General features: G+C 55.4%; 1 protein-coding gene across 1 annotated transcript in view; it reads left to right on the forward strand.

The window, feature by feature from the left end:
• Window positions 1-20,524, forward strand: part of MLYCD (malonyl-CoA decarboxylase) — a 48,007-nt gene extending 27,483 nt beyond the window's left edge. The window contains exon 5 of the mRNA XM_074027667.1: window positions 15,489-20,524. Coding sequence (XP_073883768.1) covers window positions 15,489-15,677 — 189 coding nt within the window. The 3' untranslated portion in view covers window positions 15,678-20,524. The remainder of the gene's footprint in view (window positions 1-15,488) is intronic.
• The last annotated feature ends 2,156 nt before the right edge of the window (window positions 20,525-22,680 follow it).

Genomic DNA, 22,680 nt, shown 5'->3' on the forward strand with positions numbered 1-22,680 from the left:
ACGAATGTGAGGCTTTCACAACAGTAATCGGCACTGGCCTTAGACCCAGGCAGGAGGGCACCTGCCACGGACCCCACTTGAGAGGCCCTTACATGTCACAGACCCACACACAGGACGGGTTCCTGTGTCCCTGAAATACAGCACTCAGTGCTGGCCTGGACTTAGCGTCCACTCTCGCACAACCACTGCCCAAGCCTCGAAGAAACGTTGTCTGCGTCTCCCGCTTGACAACATTGAAACAAAGGCCACTGTGTCTAAATGCGTGAAGGCAGGTAGGTTGTGCATCACCAACAGAGACAGACATTGTACTGTAGCCGAGGCAGGGTCTGAGGGGTGGGAGAGCTGAGGTGAGAGAAGAGGTGCAGTCATTGAGTTGTCTGGTCCTTGCTCTCTGATAGCAGGAGTCCAGGAGCCTCTTGCCTGACAAAGTCCAGCTTCCCATGGAGCAGGTGTAATTTATGAATCACAGTTGACTGCATTCAGTTACCCATCCAGATGGTGCCAGCGCATCCATATGACGCACAGTCATCTCTGACATCTTGCTGACCTTTAGGCACATAAAAACACAGCTGTACCCAGTTTTTTTCAACTGTATTGTTACACAGGACAGAGGCTAGAAAATATTTTATTAGAACCCAGAGATGGGCCCTGAGCTGGCATTGTCACTTATGAGCCGTGTGGCCATTACTAAATTTACAATAAGTAAATGTATTCATTTTGGCTGGGCATGGCCGTTCATGCCTTAATCCCAGCACTTTGAGAAGCCAAAGCAGGAGGATTCCTTGAGCCCAGGAGCTGGAGAGCCTGGGCAACATAATGAGACCCCCATCTCTACAAAAAATAAAAATAATATTAGCCAGATGTGGCAGTGAGCACCTGTAGTCCCAGCTGCTTGGGAGGCTGAAGTGGGAGGATTGCTTGGGTCCCGGTGGTCAAGGCTGCAGTGAGCTATGTTCACACCACTGCACTCCAACCTGGGTGACAGCGTGAGACCCTGTCTCAAAAAAATAAGTAAATGTATCCATTTTAATGTATAAAAACAATGTAAACCAGTAAAATTAACTTTTTATGTAAAATTTTTCATACTGGCCTTCAAGTGAGATGTTTGTTATTAAAATGCTTCTGTGGTCGTTTGGTAAACAGTTTGAAACTTGAGCACGACGATTAGCAGGCCCTGCCGAACTGCACTGCTGACGCTGCAGGCCGAGCCGCCGCCTCCCTGGCCCTCATGTGCATTCTCAGGTCGGCTCTCGGTGGCTGCCTGCAGTGGTGACGGTGCCACTGGCTCCAGGCAGCTCTTGGAATGAGCTGTGATTTGTGTCTCCTTTTGCAGCTCTGACCAGAAAGCCCACATCAACCCAGAAGGACACTTGCTCCTTCTGATCTGCAAAGGCTGCCTCCCAGAGAGGCCCGGGTGCCCACAGGCCTGGGACCTGGGGCCGTTCCCACAGCTGGCACGGACCACCTTCTGAACATTTCTGATGTCATCCACCTTGTCTTCCTAGGATCTGTGCTGTCCTTAAGCGGCTGTGCTGTTCACTGGGATCTGGGGCAAAGTGCTGGTGCCCACCTGAGGAGGATAGGCGGCATCCCTGGGGGTGCAGAAGCGGCGCCGGGTGGAGATGGCTGCCAAGGGCAAGCGGTGGACAGACAGAGGGGCTTCCCCCCCCTCGCAGCAGCTGCCCCTGCAAGGGTAGCTCTTAGGAGAATAACCACGGGCAGACAATGAATTGTGGGCAGAAATGTGGTGGTGAGGGGGTCTCAGTCCTCAAGGGGGGTCCCGCCCAGAGTCCCCCCAAGGCCAGCAGCCTCCTGAGCCTCATTCCCGTGGAGGAAGGCTCCGAGCTGACCAAGCCCTGGCCCGATTCTAGGTGTGTCGAGCGGTGGAGGAGTGTCAGCCCAGCAGGGAGTTCCGCGGAGAATTTCCTCCCGGGGAGTGGGATGGAGGCTGGACAAGTGGAGACCTCCGTCCCCAGGGCCCCCACACCCTCACAGCCAGCAGGGACGCCCGGGAGGAGGCACCGGGTGGGCACCGAGGTTGGTACAAACCTCCGTCCCCAGGGCTCCCACACCCTCACAGCCAGCAGGGACGCCCGGGAGGAGGCACCGGGTGGGCACCGAGGTTGGTACAAACCTCCATCCCCAGGGCTCCCACGCCCTCATAGCCGGCAGGGCCGCCTGGGAGGAGGGCACCAGGTGGGCCCCGAAGTGGGTCTGGGTTTGAGCCCTGCGTCAGCACCTGCGTGCGTGTGACTGTGGGAAAGACACATCCTTCAGCAGGTGTTTACTGTATACCTACTGTGTGCAGGGCCCTGTGTACCCGTCATCACAGCAACCCAACCTGCCCCTTAGGCACACCTTGGCAAAATGTGGCCCTTTTCCAGGTGCCACCACCGAGGCTGCAGGTGCTCCAGAGGAGCTGTGGCAGAGGATGGGAGCGGGGCCGGCTGGGCCCTCTGACAGAGCCACCCTGAGGCTGCCCACCACTGACCGGGCACCCCAGCAAGCCCAGGGCAGGACTTTGTGATGCGACAAATGGCTCAGCCTGGCCTCTTTTCCCCCAGCTCCCCTGTTACCACGTTGGGGGGGGTCCCCTGGGGGAGGGCCAGCCCCACTGTGTCCACTCCTCCCCGGCCAACTGGTCACCTCTGTCGCACCCGGCCCCTTCATCGTCAGGTAAGGAGGGCCTGGAGCAGGAGGGGCACGGGCTGCTCCAGGAGTGGGTGGTGTGTACTGGGGGGGCCTGGTCGGGCCAGACAGGAGGAGGGGCTCCCAGGAGGTGGCCCTGGAGTAAGGAGGCCCAGCTTGTAGACTCGGGCGCAGGTGGCCTGGGTGGGAACCCGGTGCCGTTGCTTACCTGTCATGTGATCTAGGGGCAGTGTCATTACTTGTGAGCTGCAATCTCTCTGGCAGTAAAATGGGCTACTCGGGTGCCTTCCTCACAGGGATCCTGGGAGGTGAAGTGAGCCCCTCCGAGGGAGACCCTGGCACTTGCCCCGTGTGCAGAACGTGCTCGATAGACATCAGCCTTGTCATCAGGCCCCGGAACCTACCGCCACTCATGCCTGTCTCAGCCAGGCTTGGGCGCTGTCCTCTGGTCACCAGCCGCTCGTTGATTCCCCACCTACTGCCATGCTGGGGCCTGGCCCCTTCATCCTGGTGGATGGGGGAGAGCGGACGGCCAGAGCAGGTCTGCCCCGTGTACCTCTTTGCGTCTACATCCTGTCATTCTCGCCTGGCTGTGGGTGGCACTCAACTGGGGGAAGGCTTGGGTCCCTGGCAGAGGCCTAGCATTCGGTTTTCTGACCTTGAGTCTCATCTGTGAACGAGCTTGCCCAGGGGACTCTGTGTGCCCCACAGGGTGTGACTCAGAGAATAAACTACAGGCCCTCCAAGGACGCCCATGGCCACCCCCAGTCTCTCCCACTACAGAATGGCAGATGCTGCGGCCTCACTGGGCTTTCGGTTCCCAAATGTTCAAGACCATCCCCTTCTCTGTCCAGCGAGCTCCATTCAGGGCTGAGCGAGAACGGCCTCCCAGATCCGGATCCCACAGGGAAGGGCAGGGCTGCAGTTTGAACCTAGACCTCTCCAGACTGTTCCGCTACAACCCATGGCTGCCCATGAGAACCACCTGGGAAGCTTTGGACAACACTGGGACTGGGACACCCAGTTCCCAACCCCAGACCACAAGTGGAGTCCCTGGTCAGGGGACCCACCCAGGCCTGTGATCCCGGCTCCACCAGCAGAGGCCACAGACTGGGGGTCCAGGGCCTCAGTGCGCTGCCATCCCCATCAGGGTGCTCCAGCCCTGCTTCCCAGCCCCTCAGCCCTGGCTCCCGGTGCTCCAGACTCACACTTGGTTTTGGAGTCTTTGCCCAGGAGGAACCCCCAAACCTGTGCTGGTCCTTCCTGCGGCGGCAGGCACTGGGGAACCCTCAGCTCTGAGTGTGGGAACCCATGCTGAGACCTTATTGGCACGGTAGGTCCAGCCAGGTTTGAAGTTGGACAGGCCCCTCCCTGGAGGGACACCTGGTCCCTTGCATACACAAAGGCCACAGAGCCTGTTAGTTGGAGGCACCTAGGGCCTCAGCCGTTCTGACCTCACCTCAGGAGGCTCAGCTGCTCTGACCCCAGCCCTACCACTTCCTGGCAGGATGACCTTGGGAAGGCTGTTTTGCCTCAGTTTCCTCATCTGTAAAATGCCCGGAACAGCAGCTTCCTCATGGGGAGGCTGAGACGCCCCGTGGTGTAACACAGGAAAGATGCTGAGCTCTGCTGGTGGGGTGGGGGCGATGAGTGCTCCAGAAATGGTCCCCACGCTCCACCGTATGCCAGACCCTCTGCACTTGGGCCACCGTTTCCTGCGCCTTCTGTAGGAGCAGCATGGCCTCGGCGCACGCTCGCCCTGTGTGAGCAGTGTCACTCTCCTCCCGTGCCGTCTCTTTCCCATTTTAAACATCTCCAAGGTTACAGCCAAGGGCAGATGAGGTCAAGTACAGCCACACCGCCCCCCTTCTTCCCTTCATTTTGTGAAACTTCGCTTCTGGCAAACGCGAGGCCCAGAATGTTCCGCCAGGGCAGCCGCAGGTGCCCAGCTTGGGGAGGGAAGAGGCGCCGAGCGACCCCCCCAGCCCCTGCCCTGTGCCTGCCCCTGTCCTGTGCCTGCCCCTTGTCTCCGATGCGCCTCCGCCACCCCTGCAGGGCCCCCAGCTGTGCTGGAGCCCAGACCTGAAACTTGAGGGAGAGATGATCCTCCACAGACTCCTCAACAATCCTTCTGTCGGCGTCTAATCCCCCTGCAATTCCTCCTGAATGAGTTTCCTGTACCTGACATCACCAGTGACCACAAACTAAGTGGCTTAAAGCAACAGAAACGTACCCTCTCATCGTTCCGGAGGCCAGAAGTCAAACTTCAAGGCATCAGCAGGAAACCCGCCCTCTGGAGCTTCCGGGAAGGATCTTCATTGGCTCTTCCAGCTTCAGGGGGCTCCAGGCGTCCCTTGGTTCTAACCGCTGCCTCTGTGGTCTCATGGCCTTCTTCCCTGGGTCCTCAGATCTCCCCCTTTCAAGACTTGGAATCAACCCAAATGTCCATCAGTGACAGATTGGATTAAGAAAATGTGGCACATATACACCATGGAATACTATGCAGCCATAAAAAAGGATGAGTTTGAGTCCTTTGTAGGGACTTGGATGCAGCTGGAATCCATCATTCTTAGCAAACTATCACAAGAACAGAAAACCAAACACCGCATGTTCTCACTCATAGGTGGGAACTGAACAATGAGATCACTCGGACTCAGGAAGGGGAACATCACACACCGGGGCCTATCATGGGGAGGGGGGAGGGGGGAGGGATTGCATTGGGAGTTATACCTGATGTAAATGACGAGTTGATGGGTGCAGCACAGCAACATGGCAGAAGTATACATATGTAACAAACCTGCACGTTATGCACATGTACCCTACAACTTAAAGTATAATAATAATAAATAAATTAAAAAAAAAAAAAAAAAAAAAGATCTCCCCCTTTCATACATGGACGCTTGTCATTGGATATGGGGCCCACCCTAAATCCAAGATAATGTCATTCGAAGATTCCTAACTGAATGACTTCTGCAGAGACCCCTTTTCCAATCAAGGTCGCATTTACAGATTCTGGACACGTCACTGGGAAGCCACCATTTGGTTCTCAACATCCCGTCTCCTCTGCCCTCAGATGCGATGGCGTCACAGCAGCGACTTGGAGCCATGCAGGGTTTCTGTTGTGGTTGTTCACTTGGGTAAGCTTCCTGCTCTTACCGACAGTGGATGACACACTCCCCACTCCCACGCCACTTCATGTTCCTTTGGGAGCGGAGGGGGTTGGAAGAATAAACACCCAGATCTTCAAGACGTAAAGTCCCTTGGAGAGAACCCAGACCAGCCCCCTTATTTATGGATGAGAATCCTGAAGCCCAGATTGTGGCTTTTGAACCAAGCTCGCAAATCCATCTGATTGTCTGCACCCTCGTCACCACCCTCGCCTCTGGCCCGACTTTTGCAGCAACAGGTCCTTCTCCCAGCAGCCAATGGTGGCCTTTCTGCAACCCCCATGAGAGCCTGCTCCTGCCCTGCTCTTCCTCCCAGCCCCAGCCCCCTCAGGCGACAGCAGCCTCCATCTCTGCCCCGCATACCCCAAAGCTCAGCCTTGGCACTGAACCCCACAGAGCCCCGTCCCCTCCTGTGTTGGCCTCGGCTTCTTTCCCTGCTGGGGGACATCACTGGGCCCAGCTTTCCTGGCTAAGGTCTTTGGTCCTTAATCTTACTCCTGCAGAAAGTCTCTTAAGCCTCCTAGACTGGGTTGGGGGGAATCTTCTCAGCCCGCCCAGCAGCATGCGCCATGGGTGTGGCATTCGCCTCCCGCTTGCTCGCCTCCTCCGCCTGTGAGCGCCTCTGTCTGACGGACCCCGGCATTTGCCCCCCCAGAGTTAGCCCCGTGCCGGATGAACAAATAACATGTGTCCTGCCCCAATTCCCTGGCCAGCAAGAAGCTACCTCTGGCCTGCTGGCCATCAGTTCAGGGCTCGTTGTGGCCTCTGCAAAGGGAAAGCCAGCAGCCACTCCTGGGGATCCAGGAGCTTAAAGGTGTCCTGCAAGGGCTGAGCCTTCTGGTGTTGTGTCTCCAGGGACAGAAAGGCCAGGCCCAGAGGGAGGAGACCGTGACCCTGTTCGTCTCTTGCTTAAGGAATGCATGTCGGCCCAATTCAAGCAAGGGTACGTAGGGAGCACCTACTATGTGCCAGGCAGTTGAGATACACCAGGGAAGAGAGCAGAGGACACCCTGCCCTCTGGGAACCTGCATCCCAAGGTGGGGATTCAGACAAATGATCAAGGAAGTGTATAGCACCTAAAGTGCCAATGAAGCTGTGTAGAAAAATGCAGGTGCGTGAGGGGGAGGGAGTTCCAGTTTCATGCAGGGAGCGCTGGCCTGGCTGAGGAGACGCTGGAGCACAGACCTGAACTCACTGAGGCAGTGTCATGTGGACGTCTGAGGGAGCAGTGTTCCAGGCACAGGGAACAGCAAGTCCAAAGGCCCTGGGGTAAGAGTGAATCAGGAGCAGGGAGGAGCCCAGGGAGATGGAGACGGGGACACGGGACGCAGCTCAGCAGTGACTTGTCGATATCTGGGGTGGTCAGCAGAAGGCGCTGTTCAGGTGTGGGTGTCCCGGCCGCTGTGTGGAGGGTGCGGTGGGGGCACCGTTCAACTGGGAGGCTCTGCAGCAACCCAGGGTCACAGGGAGGGGCCCAGGGGTCAGAATCCGAATCTATTTGCAGGTGGAGGTGGTGGGTTTGCTAAAGGATTGGGCTGTGAACGAAAGAGGGGGCAAGGTTGACTCAGGGTTCAGCCTGAGCCACTGAAGCAAGAGAGCGGGGCTAGGGAGGGAAGGAAGGAGGCGTGGGCAGTGCCAGCTTTGGCGCCCAGGCGGGGAGAAGTGCGAGTTCCCAGAGAGAGGAGGTGGCTGGGCATGTCCTGCCCCGGGTTCACCCTTTACCCAGAGGCCCCTTCTGCTGAGCCTGCAGGCAGGGCCTCACCCACCCACCCAGGTGGGACCCAGCCCCCCCGGCCCACCCACAGCTGAGTGGCTCACACAGAGGGACACCGTGTCCCTAAGCACCTGGGACACAGCCCCACTGCCGTCACAGCCCAGCAAGACTCCCAACCCTGTCGTCGCTCCGCCCACTTCCCTGCTCCTTGCCACCCAGAGCAAGAGGCAGCATGCCTGCCAGGGCACCCAGCCTGTAGGGATGGGCAGGCCCACTAAGCCCTCCTTCCAGGACGTGGAAGTGTCAGAGACACAGCTCGCAGTTAGGGGCCTGGGCAGCACCCAGAAACCCTGGACCTCTGCCAGCTGCAGACTCTTCCTAGTCGGGGAAAAGACCCCAAACCCAGGCCGGCTGACCCAGCGTCCAGGCCCAGCTCTGTCTCCCCAGCTCCTTCGCTGCTAATCACAATAACAATGGCAGCGACCATTGCTGCAGAGGTTACTGTGTGCCAGGCACCATTCCCAGTGCCACCCGTCATTCTCAATCCCAAGAGATGGCTGCTGTCTTCCTCTCGATTTTGCCCTGAGGAAACTGAGACCCAGAGTGGTTAAGTCGCTGGCCCGGGCCACACAGCCGGGAAGCAGCCCCTGAGGCTAGTTCCTGACTCCACTGTCTCTCGGCCCTGTGGGGTCAACCCTCTGTCCCCGTCTCCGCTATCACCGTCTTCACCGCCAGAGCTCCACGCCCCCAGGCCCTACTGCTGACCTCAGACCCACAGGGCCCTGCCAGTCCCCGGGCCTCCGCCTGTGCTCTTCTTTCCTCCTGGAGTGCTCTTCCCGTGGCTGGCTCCCCACCCACTCCTCAGGCCTCAGTGGAAAAGCCCCCTCTTCACAAAGGCCAGCCCTGGTGGCCCATCTTCCCTCCGCATCGGGACCCCGTCTCGCTTTCCTGCTCATTCATTCATTGAATGCAGCTGTACTGAGCATGCTGTGAGTGCCGTCTGGGCCAGGGATGCAACAGAGAATGAGGACAGCACGGTCCCAGCTTTGGCAGACCTGACCTCCGGCACAGGGTGTGCGTTCTTGGGCAGAACTACCAGCATGGCCCGCACTGTCATCTGACCCTTCTCCTTTCCATCCTGTTTCTTAAATATTCATGAGCTCATCGAATCGTGCCTGAGATTAGCTGGTCTTCCCGCATGACCCTGGAGAATCATTGATTGCCTCATCACCCAAGTGAATCCTTGTTGCCCTACCCTAGGTCCCCCTCATCTTGGGCTCTCCCCACCCTGCATCTGCCATTTCCACCCTCAGGAAATCCCTCCTGTTCCTCGGTGGGAAGGCAGAAACACCAGAGTGGCTTCAAAGGTGAGCCCTCAACTGACAGAGCTTAGGGCCGGTGTGGCAGATGGCAAGCCCTGAACTGGTTCCCGTGCTTCCCAGAATGGCCGCTATCTGTGGAGTTCTGTAGAGGACAGGCCTAGTTTGAGCCCCTCAAGACCAAGTTTTGAGTCTCCTCACTGTACTGGTTTCTCTGTTCTGAACATTTTCCAACTTGGTGTTTCCATTAAGCTGTGGGGCTCAGAACCTGGTATCATCGATCAATGACAAATCAAGCAGGACCATCACCTCCCACATTCTGTAGACTGTGCCCTTATTAATGTGACCCAAGATTGCAATATAGAAAGATCGTCATCCTCTTGCCTCTCCCACTGATCCTAGCTATAAGGCAGTGGTTCTCCCCAGCCTATACAATGCAATCATTTGAGAATTTAAAAAATCCAGTATTATCATCTCTGGAGATGGTCTCAGGTGATTACAGTGGGTAGCCAGAGCCGAAAGATGGAGGTGCTGGTGTCCCATGGCCTCCTAGTCCTCTGAGCTCCAACCACCATCCCTAACTCCTTAAGTCCCTGGTCCCCAGGCCTTTAAGGGTGATGGTCGGTATTTATGCCAGCTGCTAACCATGGTTCCCAAAGTGTGTTTCAGGGAGCACTAGTGCTACAGAGTGCAAAGCTGTGCATCTCCTTCCAACTCCACTGTTCAGAAATATTACACTGGTAACGTGAAATTGATCATGGTGGGGGTGTTCACACCACAGATATTGGCACACTGCCAAACAGTGCTTTCCACAGTGCCCCACAAGGCTGGTGGGGTTTTTTTGGTTTTTTTTGTTTGTTTGTTTTTTTCTTGACATGGAGTCTCACTCTGTCACCCAGGCTGGAGTGCAATGGCACGATCTCGGCTCACTGCGAACTCCACCTCCTGTGTTCAAGTGATTCTCCTGCCTCAGCTTCCTGAGTAGCTGGGATTACAGGCGCCCGCCACCTAACCTGGCTAATTTTTGTATTTTTAGCAGAGACAGGGTTTCACCGTGTTGACCAGGCTGGTCTCGAACTCCTGACCTCGTGATCTGCCCACCTCAGCTTCCCAAAGTGCTGGGATTACAGGTGTGAGCCAGCCCCAAGACTGGTTGTTAAACATTTGACAACACAACACTGCCCTGATCACCCACTCCTCTCCCGCTCTGGACTCTGCCACAGCCTCCCATTGATCAAACCCAACCAGAAGCCAGCGGGCCAGAGCGCCTAAGGGTGCAGAGCCTGAGGCTCAGCCTCCTGGAGCTCAGAGCAGGACAGAGGAGGTAGAGAATGGATGGGGGAAGCCAATGGAAAATGATCATCCTGCCCACACCTGCTCTCAGGGAGACACGCACCTGGGTCACCATGTTCCTCCGTGTGAGGCAGACCTGCATGCCAGCACTGAGCCAGGTGACCACCTGGGAGCTGGGTGACCACCTAGGAGGCTCTGGTGCCCTGCTTATGTAATAGACCATGTCAGCCCCATGTACTAGAACCTCTTTTTAATTTTTTGGAATAGTGATAACATACTTCTACTTAACGAAAGCGATGCTCCATTTTGATTGATTTATCTCCAACACATTCCTGGGCCAGGAGTCAGGAGCTCTCACACTTGAGTATACATCAGAACCCCTGGGTTCGGGGGGGAGGTTAAGAACATGGTTGCAACCAGGCACAGTGGCTCAGGCCTGCAATCCCAGCACTTTGGGAGGCCGACGTAGGCGGATCACCTGAGGTCGGGAGTTCAAGACCAGCTTGACCAACAGGGAGAAACTGTATCTCTACTAAAAGTACAAAATTAGCTGGGTGTGGTGGTGCATGCCTGTAATCCCAGCTACTCAGGAGGCTGAGGCAGGAGAATCACTTGAACCCAGGAGGCAGAGGTTGCGGTGAGCCGAGATCATGCCATTGCACTCCAGCCTGGACAACAAGAGCAAAATTCCATCTCGAAGAAAAAAAAAACATGATTGCTTATCCCCGGAGTCAGACCAGTGTTTCTGATTCTGTGAGTCAGAAGGATGAAGGGTGCCCACGAACTTGGATTTCAAAATCCCTAGGTGCTGCTGGCCTGGCACCCCACTTTCAGAATTCACTGCTGTGTGTAGACTAAACCGTAATACTCCCCTCCTCTGAAAAATACAAAGTGGCTGGCTGTGTTACCACACCAGCAGGCATGGAGGAGGGGCCCAGCCTCCTCCTCGTGGATCTAGGTGGCATGCGTGGACCAGAGTTTGCCTTGAATGAAAGGCCAGGTGTTTGCAAAGAGGGCACCAGACGTGGGGAGCCCTGGGCAACCTGCCTGGGAATCCTCTGTGAGGTGCCGAGGTAGTACCATGGCCCATGTATTTCAAGGATATTCAAATTCAAATGTCCTGAATTTCAAGGATAATTTGCCAAGAACAAGAAGAAGAGGCCTTGTCTACTCAGAAACCAGGAACTTACAGACCAAGCCCCACCCCAGCAGAGGAAGGAGACAGGAAATCGGAAGAGAAGTCTAGGGAGAGAAACAGTCACGTCCAGGCTAAGGAAGATGCCACATGTCAAGGCAGAGGAATTTGCCTCTCAAAGCAGGAGTGTGGCTGAATCTCAGAGACACGACATCAAAAGAAGCCAGACGCAAGAGAGGGCATTCTGTGCGATTCCATTTATGTCAAGTTCCAGAACAGGCATAACTAATCTATGGGGACAAAAAGCAGAAAGGGGTCAAAAAACCGAGGGGTCCCAGGCCGGGTGCAGTGGCTCACGCCTGTAATCCCAGCACTTTGGGAGGCTGAGGCGGGTGGATCACAAGGTAAAGAGATTGAGACCATCCTGTCTATCACTGTCTACTAAAAATACAAAAAATTACCGGGCTGTGGTGGCAGGCACCTGTAGTCCCAGCTACTCGGGAGGCTGAGGAAGGAGAATGGCGTGAACCCGGGAGGCGGAGCTTGCAGTGAGCCAAGATCGCGCCACTGCACTCCAGCCTGGGCGACAGAGCGAGACTCCATCTCAAAAAAAAAAAAAAAAAAAAAAACTGAGGGGCCCCAAGGAAGCCTTCCAGGAGGCTGGGCATACTCCCCGTCTTGTCCTGGGTGATGGTCACAGGAACAGGCATCTACAGAGATTCACCCTGCCGCCCCCTTCAGTGTGGAACTCATCCCTCAGCCTGCGCCCACCCACACTCGGTTTCACAGCTTGAGTGCAGATTTACTGAGGCCTCCTTGTCCTGCTGGGCTCTGTTGACACAGCTAGGGAGGAGAAAGTCACCACCCTGCCCTGACTGTACAGCATCCTCAGTGCGCTCAGACAGTTTGTACAACGCAAACCCAGTGTGCTCAGACAGCCCGAACCAAGGTGGCTTCGAGGAGGCAGGTGGAGGCGGCCAGAGGATGCTAGTCAGGGCCTCGGAGGAGTTAGCAGGTTGAGAAGATGTTTTAGACGTCTTAGAAGACAAGGAGGCTCTCCCCAGGAGGGCGAGGGAGGGACCTGTGCACCAGGCAGAAAGGACAGAAATGGTGTGTGCTCAGAGGAGAGTGGGCTTTTAATACGGCCGGAACATGAGGTCCAGGGTGGGGAGACCCGCAGGGCTGGGGGGTAGGAGGTCTGTGGCTCAGCAGAATCTAAACTTTTCCTCTGAAGGCAGGGCAGTCATCAAAGCGCTGTAAGCAAGGGAGGGGTGTGGCCTGCTTTGCAGGTAGAAAACTCGCTTGATAGGAGGGAGCAGGGGGTAGGATGCTGAAAGGCTGCCATGGAAACCCTGGTGCAGTGGGGGCAGCCCTCTGGAAAAGTGGGTGCAGTTTCTAATACACATCACCCTCACCTTCCCTGTGGCCCAGCAGTGCCGCTTCTCAGTCTTCACTCAAATGCCCGAATGCAAACAGATGGCGCACAAAGACTCCCACGGGAATGGCCCCAGAGCAAGCTGGTAACAGTGAGCCTCCATCCCCGAGAAACAGAGCTGCAGGCTCTTCAGCAGGGGACCCGTTCAGCAGTGGGAAGGGGGAACCGCTGGTCTGCACGTCAGTGTGGTGACCAGCAGAGACGCAATGTTGAGCCACAGAAGCCAGGCACAAGAGAGAACGTCCTGTGCGGTTCCATCTATGCCAACATTGAGAGCGGGCAAAACTGACGTATGGGACAGAAGTCAGAAAAGGGGTTGACTGCTGAGCCGGGCCCGGTGGCTCACGCTTGTAATCCCAGCACGGGAGGCCAAAGCGGGAGGATCACCTGAGCCCAGGAGTTTGAGACCAGCCTGGGCCATATGACATGGACACACGGGCAGGAGTGCCTTTTTTTTTTTTTTTTTTTTTTTTTTTTGTGAAAGGGAGTCTCACTGTGTCGCCCGGGCTGGAGTGCAATGGCACGATGTCGGCTCACTGCAGCCTCTACCTCCCGGGATCAAGTGATTCTCCTGCCTCAGCCTCCTGAGTAGCTGGGATTACAGGCACGCGCCACCACGCCCAGCTAATTTTATATTTTTAGTAGAGACAGGGTTTCACCATATTGGTCAGGCTGATCTTGAACTCCTGACCTCATGATCCACCCGCCTCAGCCTCCCAAAGTGCTGGGATTACAGGCATGAGGCATGAGCCACCGCACCCGGCTGGAATGCCTTTTTTTTTGCCGCCCCCCTGCCCCGCACGCACGCAATACTGGGTCTCACCCAGCCTGGAGTGCAGTGGTGTGATCTCCACCTCCTGAGTTCAAAGTATTCTCCCGCCTTAGCCTCCCAAGCAACTGGGATCACACGCACACATCACTACACCCGGCTAATTTTTTCTATTTTTAGTAGAGATGAGATTTCACCATGTTGGCCAGGCTGGTCTCCCAACTCCTGACCTCAAGTGATCCATCTGCCTTAGCCTCGCAAAGTGCTGGGACTACAGGTGTGACCCACCATGCCTGGCCTGGAATCACTTTTTGGCTCATCTGGTCTGGTTTTCAGAGCAGGAGCCTCAGAACCTCCTAGCCAGGAGTGCACTTACAAAGTTCCTGGTACAAGCACCGCCCACAGCAGGGCCGCGGAGATGCAAGCTGCATTCCCGCCGCTTCTCTGGACAGTGGAAAACTAGAGACAAATCTAGAGAGTGTTGCCCAGACCAGGGTAAAGCAAAGAAGGGCCTCCAAGCAGAGCAGAGCAGTGCAGGTGGGGGGCGGCAGGCCACGGGCCAGCCCACGCCCTGGAAGGACAGAGCAGAGAAACCAGGTGGGGAGGTCCTCCCAGGTCAGTCCCTGCAGGGGCCTGTCAGTGCTGGGCCGTCAGTCTGGGGTGGGCCTGGGGACAGCAGGAACCCCTGCAGGGCAGGGTCTCATTTGTAGTATGTCAGATTCCGGGGGTGTGCAGGACCTTGGTAGAAAAGGACAGGACTCTGGAATCCTGCTTTGCCTAGTGACAGGAGCCCCAAGGCCAGGAAACTCCCCGGAATGCCAGGAGGTCCGGCGCTATGGCTCCTCTGCAGAGAAAGATGCAGAGTTGACTGGGCATGGCAGCTCATGCCTATAATCCCAGCACTTTGGGAGGCCGAGGTGGGCGGATCACAAGGTCAGGAGTTCAAGAACAGCCTGGCCAACATGGTGAAACCATGTCTCTACTAAAAATAAAAACATTTGCTGGGCATGGTGGCGTACACCTGTAATCCCAGTTACTTGGGAGGCTGAGGCAGGAGAATCACTTGAACCTGGGATGCGGAGGTTGCAGTGAGCCAAGATTGTGCCATTGTACTGCAGCCTGGGCGACAGAGCAAGACTCCATCACAACAACAACAAGAAAGAAAGGGGCAGAGTGCTCACAGGCTGGGCTGGCCCTGTGTCTGGGGAGGGGCATGGCTCACATGACTCTCAGTTATGTCACTGACCCTACCTGTGCCAGAAGTCAAGGCCTGGAGTGTTTGTGGAGTCTGATAAGAGCAGCACACAGGGTTTGTTTGGTTTGGTTTGGTTTAAAGCCGCTGTGGGGAAAACGAAAGTGATGGTCCTTCCCCTTCCAGAGGGGCAGTGACCTCTCAGTCGAGGGCCAGGGACTCGTGCTGGAACGGTCACACACTCGTTAGGAAGGAATGGAAGTCTGGGCAAGGGACTGGAGTCTGCAGACCTCCTCATGCTGCAAAGTGACCTCCTGGTGTGCAGGGGACCCGGGCACTCGCCCTTAGAGCCACTGTCACTTCTGGGTCACAGGAAACCGTCAGGGCCCTTAAGGGCAGGGACATGCAGGTGGGGCTCCAGTTTCCTGCGGAACGAGGGAGGCATGTGCAAGAACCCCCGCCGTGGGGACTGACAGCCCTTCCAGGCAGAATTCTAGCACAGGCTTGTGGGTTAGGAGCCTGTAGGAATGGAGAAGCTGTCACCCAGAGGCTCTACCCTGGATTTCCCGAGAGGGCCATGCCACATGCCTGTCATTCTCGCTGTGCCTATGGACTGCTCCCAAGGAGGGTGTAGGCAGAGAGGCTCCTGGTGGAGTTTCTCATCCTGTCCTGCAGTAGCAGCTCTCAAACTCAAGCAAGCATCAGGACCACCCAGAAGGCGTGTGAAAGCGCAGACTGCCAGGCCCACACCCAGAACTTCTGATCTACTGGGTCTCGGGTGAGCCTGAGAATCTGCATTTCTGATGCATTTCCAGGTGCTGCTGGTGCTGCTGACGCTGCTGGCCAGGGACCCACACTTGGAGAATGACTGCCCTGGAGGACAGTTGTTGGGAAATGCAGGCTGCATGACAGGAAAGCCAGTGGCTGCAGAGAGCTGGACGATTAACACCCACAGGGTTTGGTGGACAGAGGTGGGGGGTACCCCCCATTTACTGAGGAGCTAGGAGGTGTCAGGCAACAAGTCACCTTGGAGAACAGGCATTACTATTCCTATTGTATAGATGAGGAGATTGAGGCTCAGAGAAGAGAAGCAACTTGCCCAAGAACACCCTGGGAAGTTCCAGAGCTGAGATGCAACCCAGAGTTCCTGACTGCATGGACAGGACCCTTTCCATTCAGCCCTCTTCCAGTAACAGAGCTGTGTCCACTGGAGAAAGCATCTCTAAGGGTGAGCCACAGGGCTCTGTCTTCACCTTTGGCCAATTCAAAATTATCATCAAAAATGTAAACATATCGACAGGCTCACTCCTGTAATCCCAGCACTTTGGGAGGCTGAGGCAAGCGAATCACTTGAGTCCAGGAGTTTGAGATCACCAGCGTGAGCAACATGGTGAAACCCCATCTCTACTAAAAATACAAAACTGAGCCAGGCATGGTGGCACATGCCTGTAATCCCAGCTACTCAAGAGGCTGAGGCACAAGAATAGCTTGAACCCAGGAGGCAGGGGTTTCAGTGAGCCGAGATCGCGCCGCTGCACTCCAGCCTGGGTGACAGAGCAAGATTGTCTCAAAAAAATAAAAAGTAAGTATATGAAAGGCGTGTCAATCCATATGTGTACAGTATAAAGCCAAGAGGAGCCACGCCTGCTGAAAAATGTTTTAAGAGTTGGCTTGGTGTGGTGGCTCATGCCTGTAATCCCAGCACTTTGGGAGGCCCAGGCGGGCAGATCACCTGGGGTCAGGAGTTCGAGACCAGCTGGCCAACATGGTGAAACCCTGTGTCTACTAAAACTACAAAAATTAGCCAGGCATGGTGGGGCATGCCTGTAATCCCAGCTACTTGGGAGGCTGAGGCAGGAGAATTGCTTGAACCTGGGAGGCAGAGGTTGCAGTGAGCAGAGATCATACCACTGCACTCCAGCCTGGGTGACAGAGCGAGACTCCATCTCGAAAAAAGAAAGTCTATCAGCAAAGTCTGAAAGCAACAGGATTCATTCATTCATTCAATTAATATTTATGGAGCTACTATTATGCCCTGGGCCCTGTGCTAGCCATCTGTGATATACCGAGTAAACTCAGCAAAACACAGAGGGTCCTTGTCCCACCGAATTGCCTTTCCTTATGATTATTGTTCATTATACAAATATAATGGAAATTAGCATTTTAAAAACTCACAAAATTCCTTGGCCCCAGCCATCAGTCTAGCTTCTTTCTTTCTTCCTGATCCCTTTCCAGCTCCTGCCCAGTGGCCTACACATCGGACGCGGCATCAGCCCGGTCTCATCATCTGCTTATCTTGTTGCTGCTCTGCCGCCTGGTTCTCTAACTCTGTTTCTTAAGGCTGTATCATATTCCTCTCTGGGCATTTGCCAGCGTTTGCTGAATGGTTCTCATAGTCGGACACCGAAGTTGTTCCCAGTTTTTCACTATTAATATTAATGTTAATGCTGCAATTAATGTCTCCTTGTCTGTTATAACCATTTCTCGCTTGGGCGTTTTTCCCTTGGGACTTTTTACTTTAAGATTATAATTTGGGCCCGGTGTGGTGGCTCACACCTGTAATCCCAAAACTTTGGGAGGCTGTGGTGGCACTTGAGGTCAGGAGTTCCAGACCAGCCTGGCCAACATGGTGAAACTCCATCTCTACTAAAAAAAAAAATAATAATACAAAAAGAAGATTGTAATTTGGGGCTCAGAGTATGGCCATGCTTAGGATGAGTGACATGAAACACCCAAGGGGAAACACCAAGTTCAAAGTCTATTGAGTTCAAAGTCCATTGAGTTCAAAGTCGGTGCTATGGGAACTGAGTCAGGGAAGGGCTTATCCTGCACACGGTGAATGAGCAAGGTGCCGATGGGGTTCTCTCTTCCAGGTGGCCGATTCAGTAGCCCTTTGTGCTTCCCATGAGCCACCCCCATACCAGGGTCACCAGCGGGCCCCTGCCATCCTGCTGGCCTGGCTCTTCTGAAGATGAACGTTTCCTTTAGAACCTGTGGCTGTTCCTTCAACGGGGCAGTGAATGTATTTTACACAACAGATGGGCTGCCGGGTGGAGGGGGGAGTGATGTATGCAGCACCTCCACAGGCCAGGCAATTTCTAGGCTGCATCTCAGCTCATCCTCCAATGGCCACAGGGACAGAGGCTCTCAGCCCAGGCCATCGCCGGGGACAAAACTCCCCATGTCCAGCCACACTCCAGCCCAGGGATGTCAGACCTCTCTTGGCCGGGACCTGGGCATCAGTGTATTTTAAAATCTCCCCAGCCAATCCGCAGTGTGCAGCGGAGACGGAGGTTCCGCCAGAACGCAGGTGCCGCTCTCCCCATCTCACACACAGAAATGGAAACGCTGAGAGGTTCAGCCACAGGCCCGGAGTCACACAGCCAACAGCGACGGAGCCCAGTCCTAGCTTGTCTGACGCCAAAGTGGAGGGCTTTTACACAGCTGGGCTGGACCGCCTGACCGCTTGAACTCTGGGGCAGACACATTCACTCTCCTGCCGAGACTCGCTCTTGGGTTTTAGGAAAAAGAGGGAGGAATCGGGGAAGACAGGATGTGGCTGCCTGAAGACACGGGAGCCTCCCCAGCCTCACCCCTGTGCGGCCACCCTTCCCCGCCCTCCTCCTATGGCTCCTGACCTCCCTCTACCCCATTCCCTGGGCCCTGAGTCCTCAGCTGTGGTGCCCTCTTCCCCCGGGGGTAACAGTGGCCCCGCGCCCCCACCCCCCAGGAGCTGGCTGAGGCTGCCTCCCCTGAGCAGGGCACTGGCAGCTCACACCCGTGCCCTCCGTGGCTTGGCCTCCAGACAGCCTGAAGTCTCAATCCCTTTACCCCACTCCATTTCCTGTGGCCTTGGGAAGGCTCCTCCGGCTTTCTTCCTCTGTAAACTGAAATCCGTATTGTAAATATCTGCCCATCTGTGTGCTCTGGGAGAATCGATGACACAGTGTGGGTGAAAAGGCTCTGTACACCTTGTGGCACCAAACAAATATTAGCTGTTTCATGAGCTGGAATGGCCTGATCTCTTCATGCCACCGCTCTGGGCAGGACGGGGTGACAGCCCCAGCTCTGCCACTGACCATGACTTGGGCCACACCTTACACTCAGGGCCTCCGTTTCCTCACCTGTAGTGTGGGGAGAATCATAGCACTGTGCCCTCCTCGCTGGACCGGTGTGCAGGTCTAAAGCATGGGTCCAAGAAATGCACCTACAGTGTGGACGGCCGTGGACATGGGCAGGGCCTGTGGGCTGTGGCGTGGTGAACGTGGCCGAGTTTCTGGACCCGTGCCTTTGCACCTGAGGCAAGAAGGAGGCCTCCTTCATTCCTTTGCTCTGTCTTTTCCTGGAGGTGCCCAACTCTGCAGCTGGGTTCGAGCCTCAGCTCTGCCACTCACGTTGTGTGGCCTCAGGCTTGAGATCGGCCTCTCTGAGCCTCGGCTGTGCCTGAAGAACCCTCTGTTCACAGTGCCCAATGCCTGCAGGTGCCCAGCAGTGGTAGAGCTGCGGGAGCCACTGGTTGAGGAAGAGGGAGGCAAAAAACAGAGGTGGGAAGGGATGAGGAGGAGTCAAGAGAGGCCCCTTTGAATGGCTCTGGGATTTCTTAGGCAGAGAGGAATGGTGGTTTTCCAATAGGGGCACAGGGGATCCATTTCGATACCAGGACCACCAGGGATGCACCCTGAGGCCACCCCTACCCGCTCCTCCCCTGGCTGCTCAGCTCTTGGGCAGCCTGCATGGGGGCCGGGGAGGCCTGGGGAGGGGCCTGCCATCCAGCACCAGGGGCTCCCCAGTGCCAGGCCCCTTCCTTCAGCCTGCACGGATCCGCCGCCACCACCCCAACACTCCACGTCGGCAGGAGCAGTGCACAGATGGGCAAACTGAGGCTCAGAAGGACAGCGCCTCTACTGGCCACACTGTCCACCTGGGCACTTGCGGCACTGCAGGGTGACCAACTGTCCTGGTTTACCCAGGCCTGGGGGTTCCTGGGACAGAGTGGGGCTTTCAGTGAGGAACCCTGGAATGTCCCAGCTCTTGTTAGCAACAGTGCCGAGGTCCACACCAGTAGTGTCCAACAAAGACCCAACGAGAGCCATGTGTGTCCTCCAACATCCCAGTAGCCAGGTTAAAATAAAGAGATGAGTGAAATTCATTTTAATAATATATTCTTTTTTTTTTTTTTTTTTTTGAGACGGAGTCTCACTCTGTCACCCAGGCTGGAGTGTACTGGCATGATCTCGGCTCGCTGCAAGCTCCGCCTCCTGGGTTCCCGCCATTCTCCTGGCTCAGCCTCCCAAGTAGCTGGGACTACAGGTGCCCGCCACCACACCTGGCTAATTTTTTTTGTATTTTTAGTACAGACGGGGTTTCACCGTGTTAACCAGGATGGTCTCGATCTCTTGACCTTGTGATCCGCCCACCTCGGCCTCCCAAAGTGCTGGGATTATAGGCGTGAGCCACCGCACTCGGCCTCTTTTTTTTTTAAGATGGAATCTCGCTCTGTCGCCCAGGCTGAAGTACAGTGGCTCAATCTTAGCTCACTGCAACCTCTGCTTCCTGGGTTCAAGCAATTCTCCTGCCTCAGCTTTCCCGAGTAGCTGGGATTACAGGTGACTGCCACCACGCCTGGCTAATTTTTGTATTTTTAGTAGAGACGGGGTTTCATCATATTGGCCAGACTGGTCTCGAACTCCTGACCTCAGGTGATCAGCCGCCTCAGCCTTCCAAAGTGCTGGGATTACAGGAGTGAGCTACCGCACCCTGCCTAATTTTAATAATATATTCTATCTAGCCCAGTATGTCAAATATTTTCCTTATTTTCATTGCAACATGTAATCCATATTAAAATTATGAATGAGATATTTTACCTTTTTGGTACTAATTCTTTGAATTCTGGTATGTATTTTACATTTACAACTAGAATTGACAAATAAAACACAGGCTGCCAGGGAAATTTGAATTTTCAGGTAAATAAGAAATAAACTTTTAGTATAAGTATGTCACGTGCAATATTGAAGCTATACTAAAAGTTTGTTTCTTATTTATCTGAATTTCAAATTTCCCTGGAACCTCTATTTTCTTTTGCTGTCTCTGGAAACCGTCCTGTGGGCACACCTGAATTTGGAGGATCACGTGGCAAGCTCTCAGTAGCCACTTGAACTCATGGCCTCAAAGCACAAGGCCGGTCCAGGGGAACCAGGGCACCCACTGGCCCCCAAGACAGCCCCCTCAAGTCAGCCTGCAAAGACCCATTTGGCTCCTCCCCTCCCCGTGGCCCTTCTAACCATCGCCCTTTTGCCTGCCTTTAACAGTGTCTGTCTTTGTCTTAGTCAAACTTTCCAGGAGCAACTCAGCAATTCTGTTTCCAATAATCACCTAACAGGTAAACAAGACGGCAGGGAGGAAAGTCCACGTCCCGCCCCACAGTTCTCCATATCAGCAAATTTTCAAATTCTAGAACAAGGTCAGGGTCAGCAGGGGCAGGACAGGTTTGGAGGAAGGGCCAGGCCAAGCCCAGGAGACGAGACGGGGTCCGGGGAAGCCCACCTCCTTCCCGGGTCTCCCCTCCAGACCCACAGCCTCAGGCCTTCTCAAGCCCCAGCCTTAAGGAGTTGTGCACTCCAGGGTGGGGGGGGGTCTCTGATCCTGGGTGCATGTCTCTCTCTGCCTCAGTTTACACACCCAAAATCTCTTGGAAGCTGCAGACTGGGCACCGTGGGATGGGGAAGTGGAGACCGAGAGGCTCCTGCCGGGGAAATATGCAGTGCAGACAAGAGGTACGTCCGCCGCAGCGGCCCCGCTCCCTGCCCTCATGTTCAAAACCCCTGTCTAGGTCCTGGTGTGTTGGAGCTGCACATTCAGAGTGTGAGAGATTGTTCATCACAAGGCTACAGCTGGAACAGAAGCCCAGAGAGGGAAGCTTCCCACCCCTGGTCACACAGCACACCTGTGGTGGGGCTAGACACTGGACAAGAGCCAAGGCTCAGAGCAAGGGGCTTCCTGCTCCCCCCGCCACCCCCCCACCACCCTGTGCGACACTGCTGCTGAGGGCCCCAGGAGGAAAGGAATACCAGGGCCAATTTCCCTTGGTTAAAACTGAGGCTGAGGGGACTATGCCTTGTCAAAGCCTACCCAGCCCGCCAGGGCTGAACCCACAGACAGCTCCCACCTACCGAGCCTCATGCAGGGTACAGCCCCAGGCTGGACGCATCATGAGATTTTGGGGCCTAGTACTAAATGGAAATTCAGGACATTCGTGTTCAAAATTAAGAATTTTAAGGCAGTGGCAGCAGAGCATTAAACCAAACTCTGGGCTCTCCGATCACAGGGTCCTGGGCACAGGTCACCCAGGGAAGCAGAAGAGGGGAAGGAGAGACCCAGCTCAGTCCTGGCTCTCTCCCCAGCCCTCCTGGCCCTCTGTGCACGTGGCCCTAACTGTGTCTAACCTCTTCCCTAAGCTTTTTCACCCCAGCTTCTCATTCTGCCCCCTAAACCCTTACCCCCAGCCATCAGGCCCTCCCTTAGTGCCAGCACTGGCACACAGGTACACACACACATGCACACATGAGCACATGTGCACACATGCACAACATTCTCATTTTCTCTCTCTCTCCCCCTCCCTCCCTCCCTCCCTCCCCCCTCCCTCCCTCCCCCCTCCCTCCCTCCCTCCCCCCCTCCCCTCTGTAGGTTCCTGCTACTCTCACCTCATCAGAAGTGTTTTTCACCAGGACCCAGCCCCAGCCCTGCCAGCAGATGCTCCGGGGCCCTGGGCTGCGGTTTCCAGGCTGTACATGACTCCAGGGCAGGGCTGTGGCCACCCGGTCCACGACGAGGGTGAGGAGGGTGAGGCATCACCTCAGGCACAAAATTTTAGCGGCGCCAAAGCACCCCCATCACCAGAATACATACTGTGTACATGCAGTGTTCTTACAAATCAAAATTCATGAAAAAAAATCCAGAATGAAAAAAAGATCAAACTTTTATTAGAAACACAGCATCGGAAGTCCTGGT

The sequence above is a fragment of the Macaca fascicularis genome, chromosome 20 (genome assembly GCF_037993035.2).
Source record: "Macaca fascicularis isolate 582-1 chromosome 20, T2T-MFA8v1.1".
NCBI classification, from domain to species: Eukaryota; Metazoa; Chordata; class Mammalia; order Primates; family Cercopithecidae; genus Macaca; species Macaca fascicularis.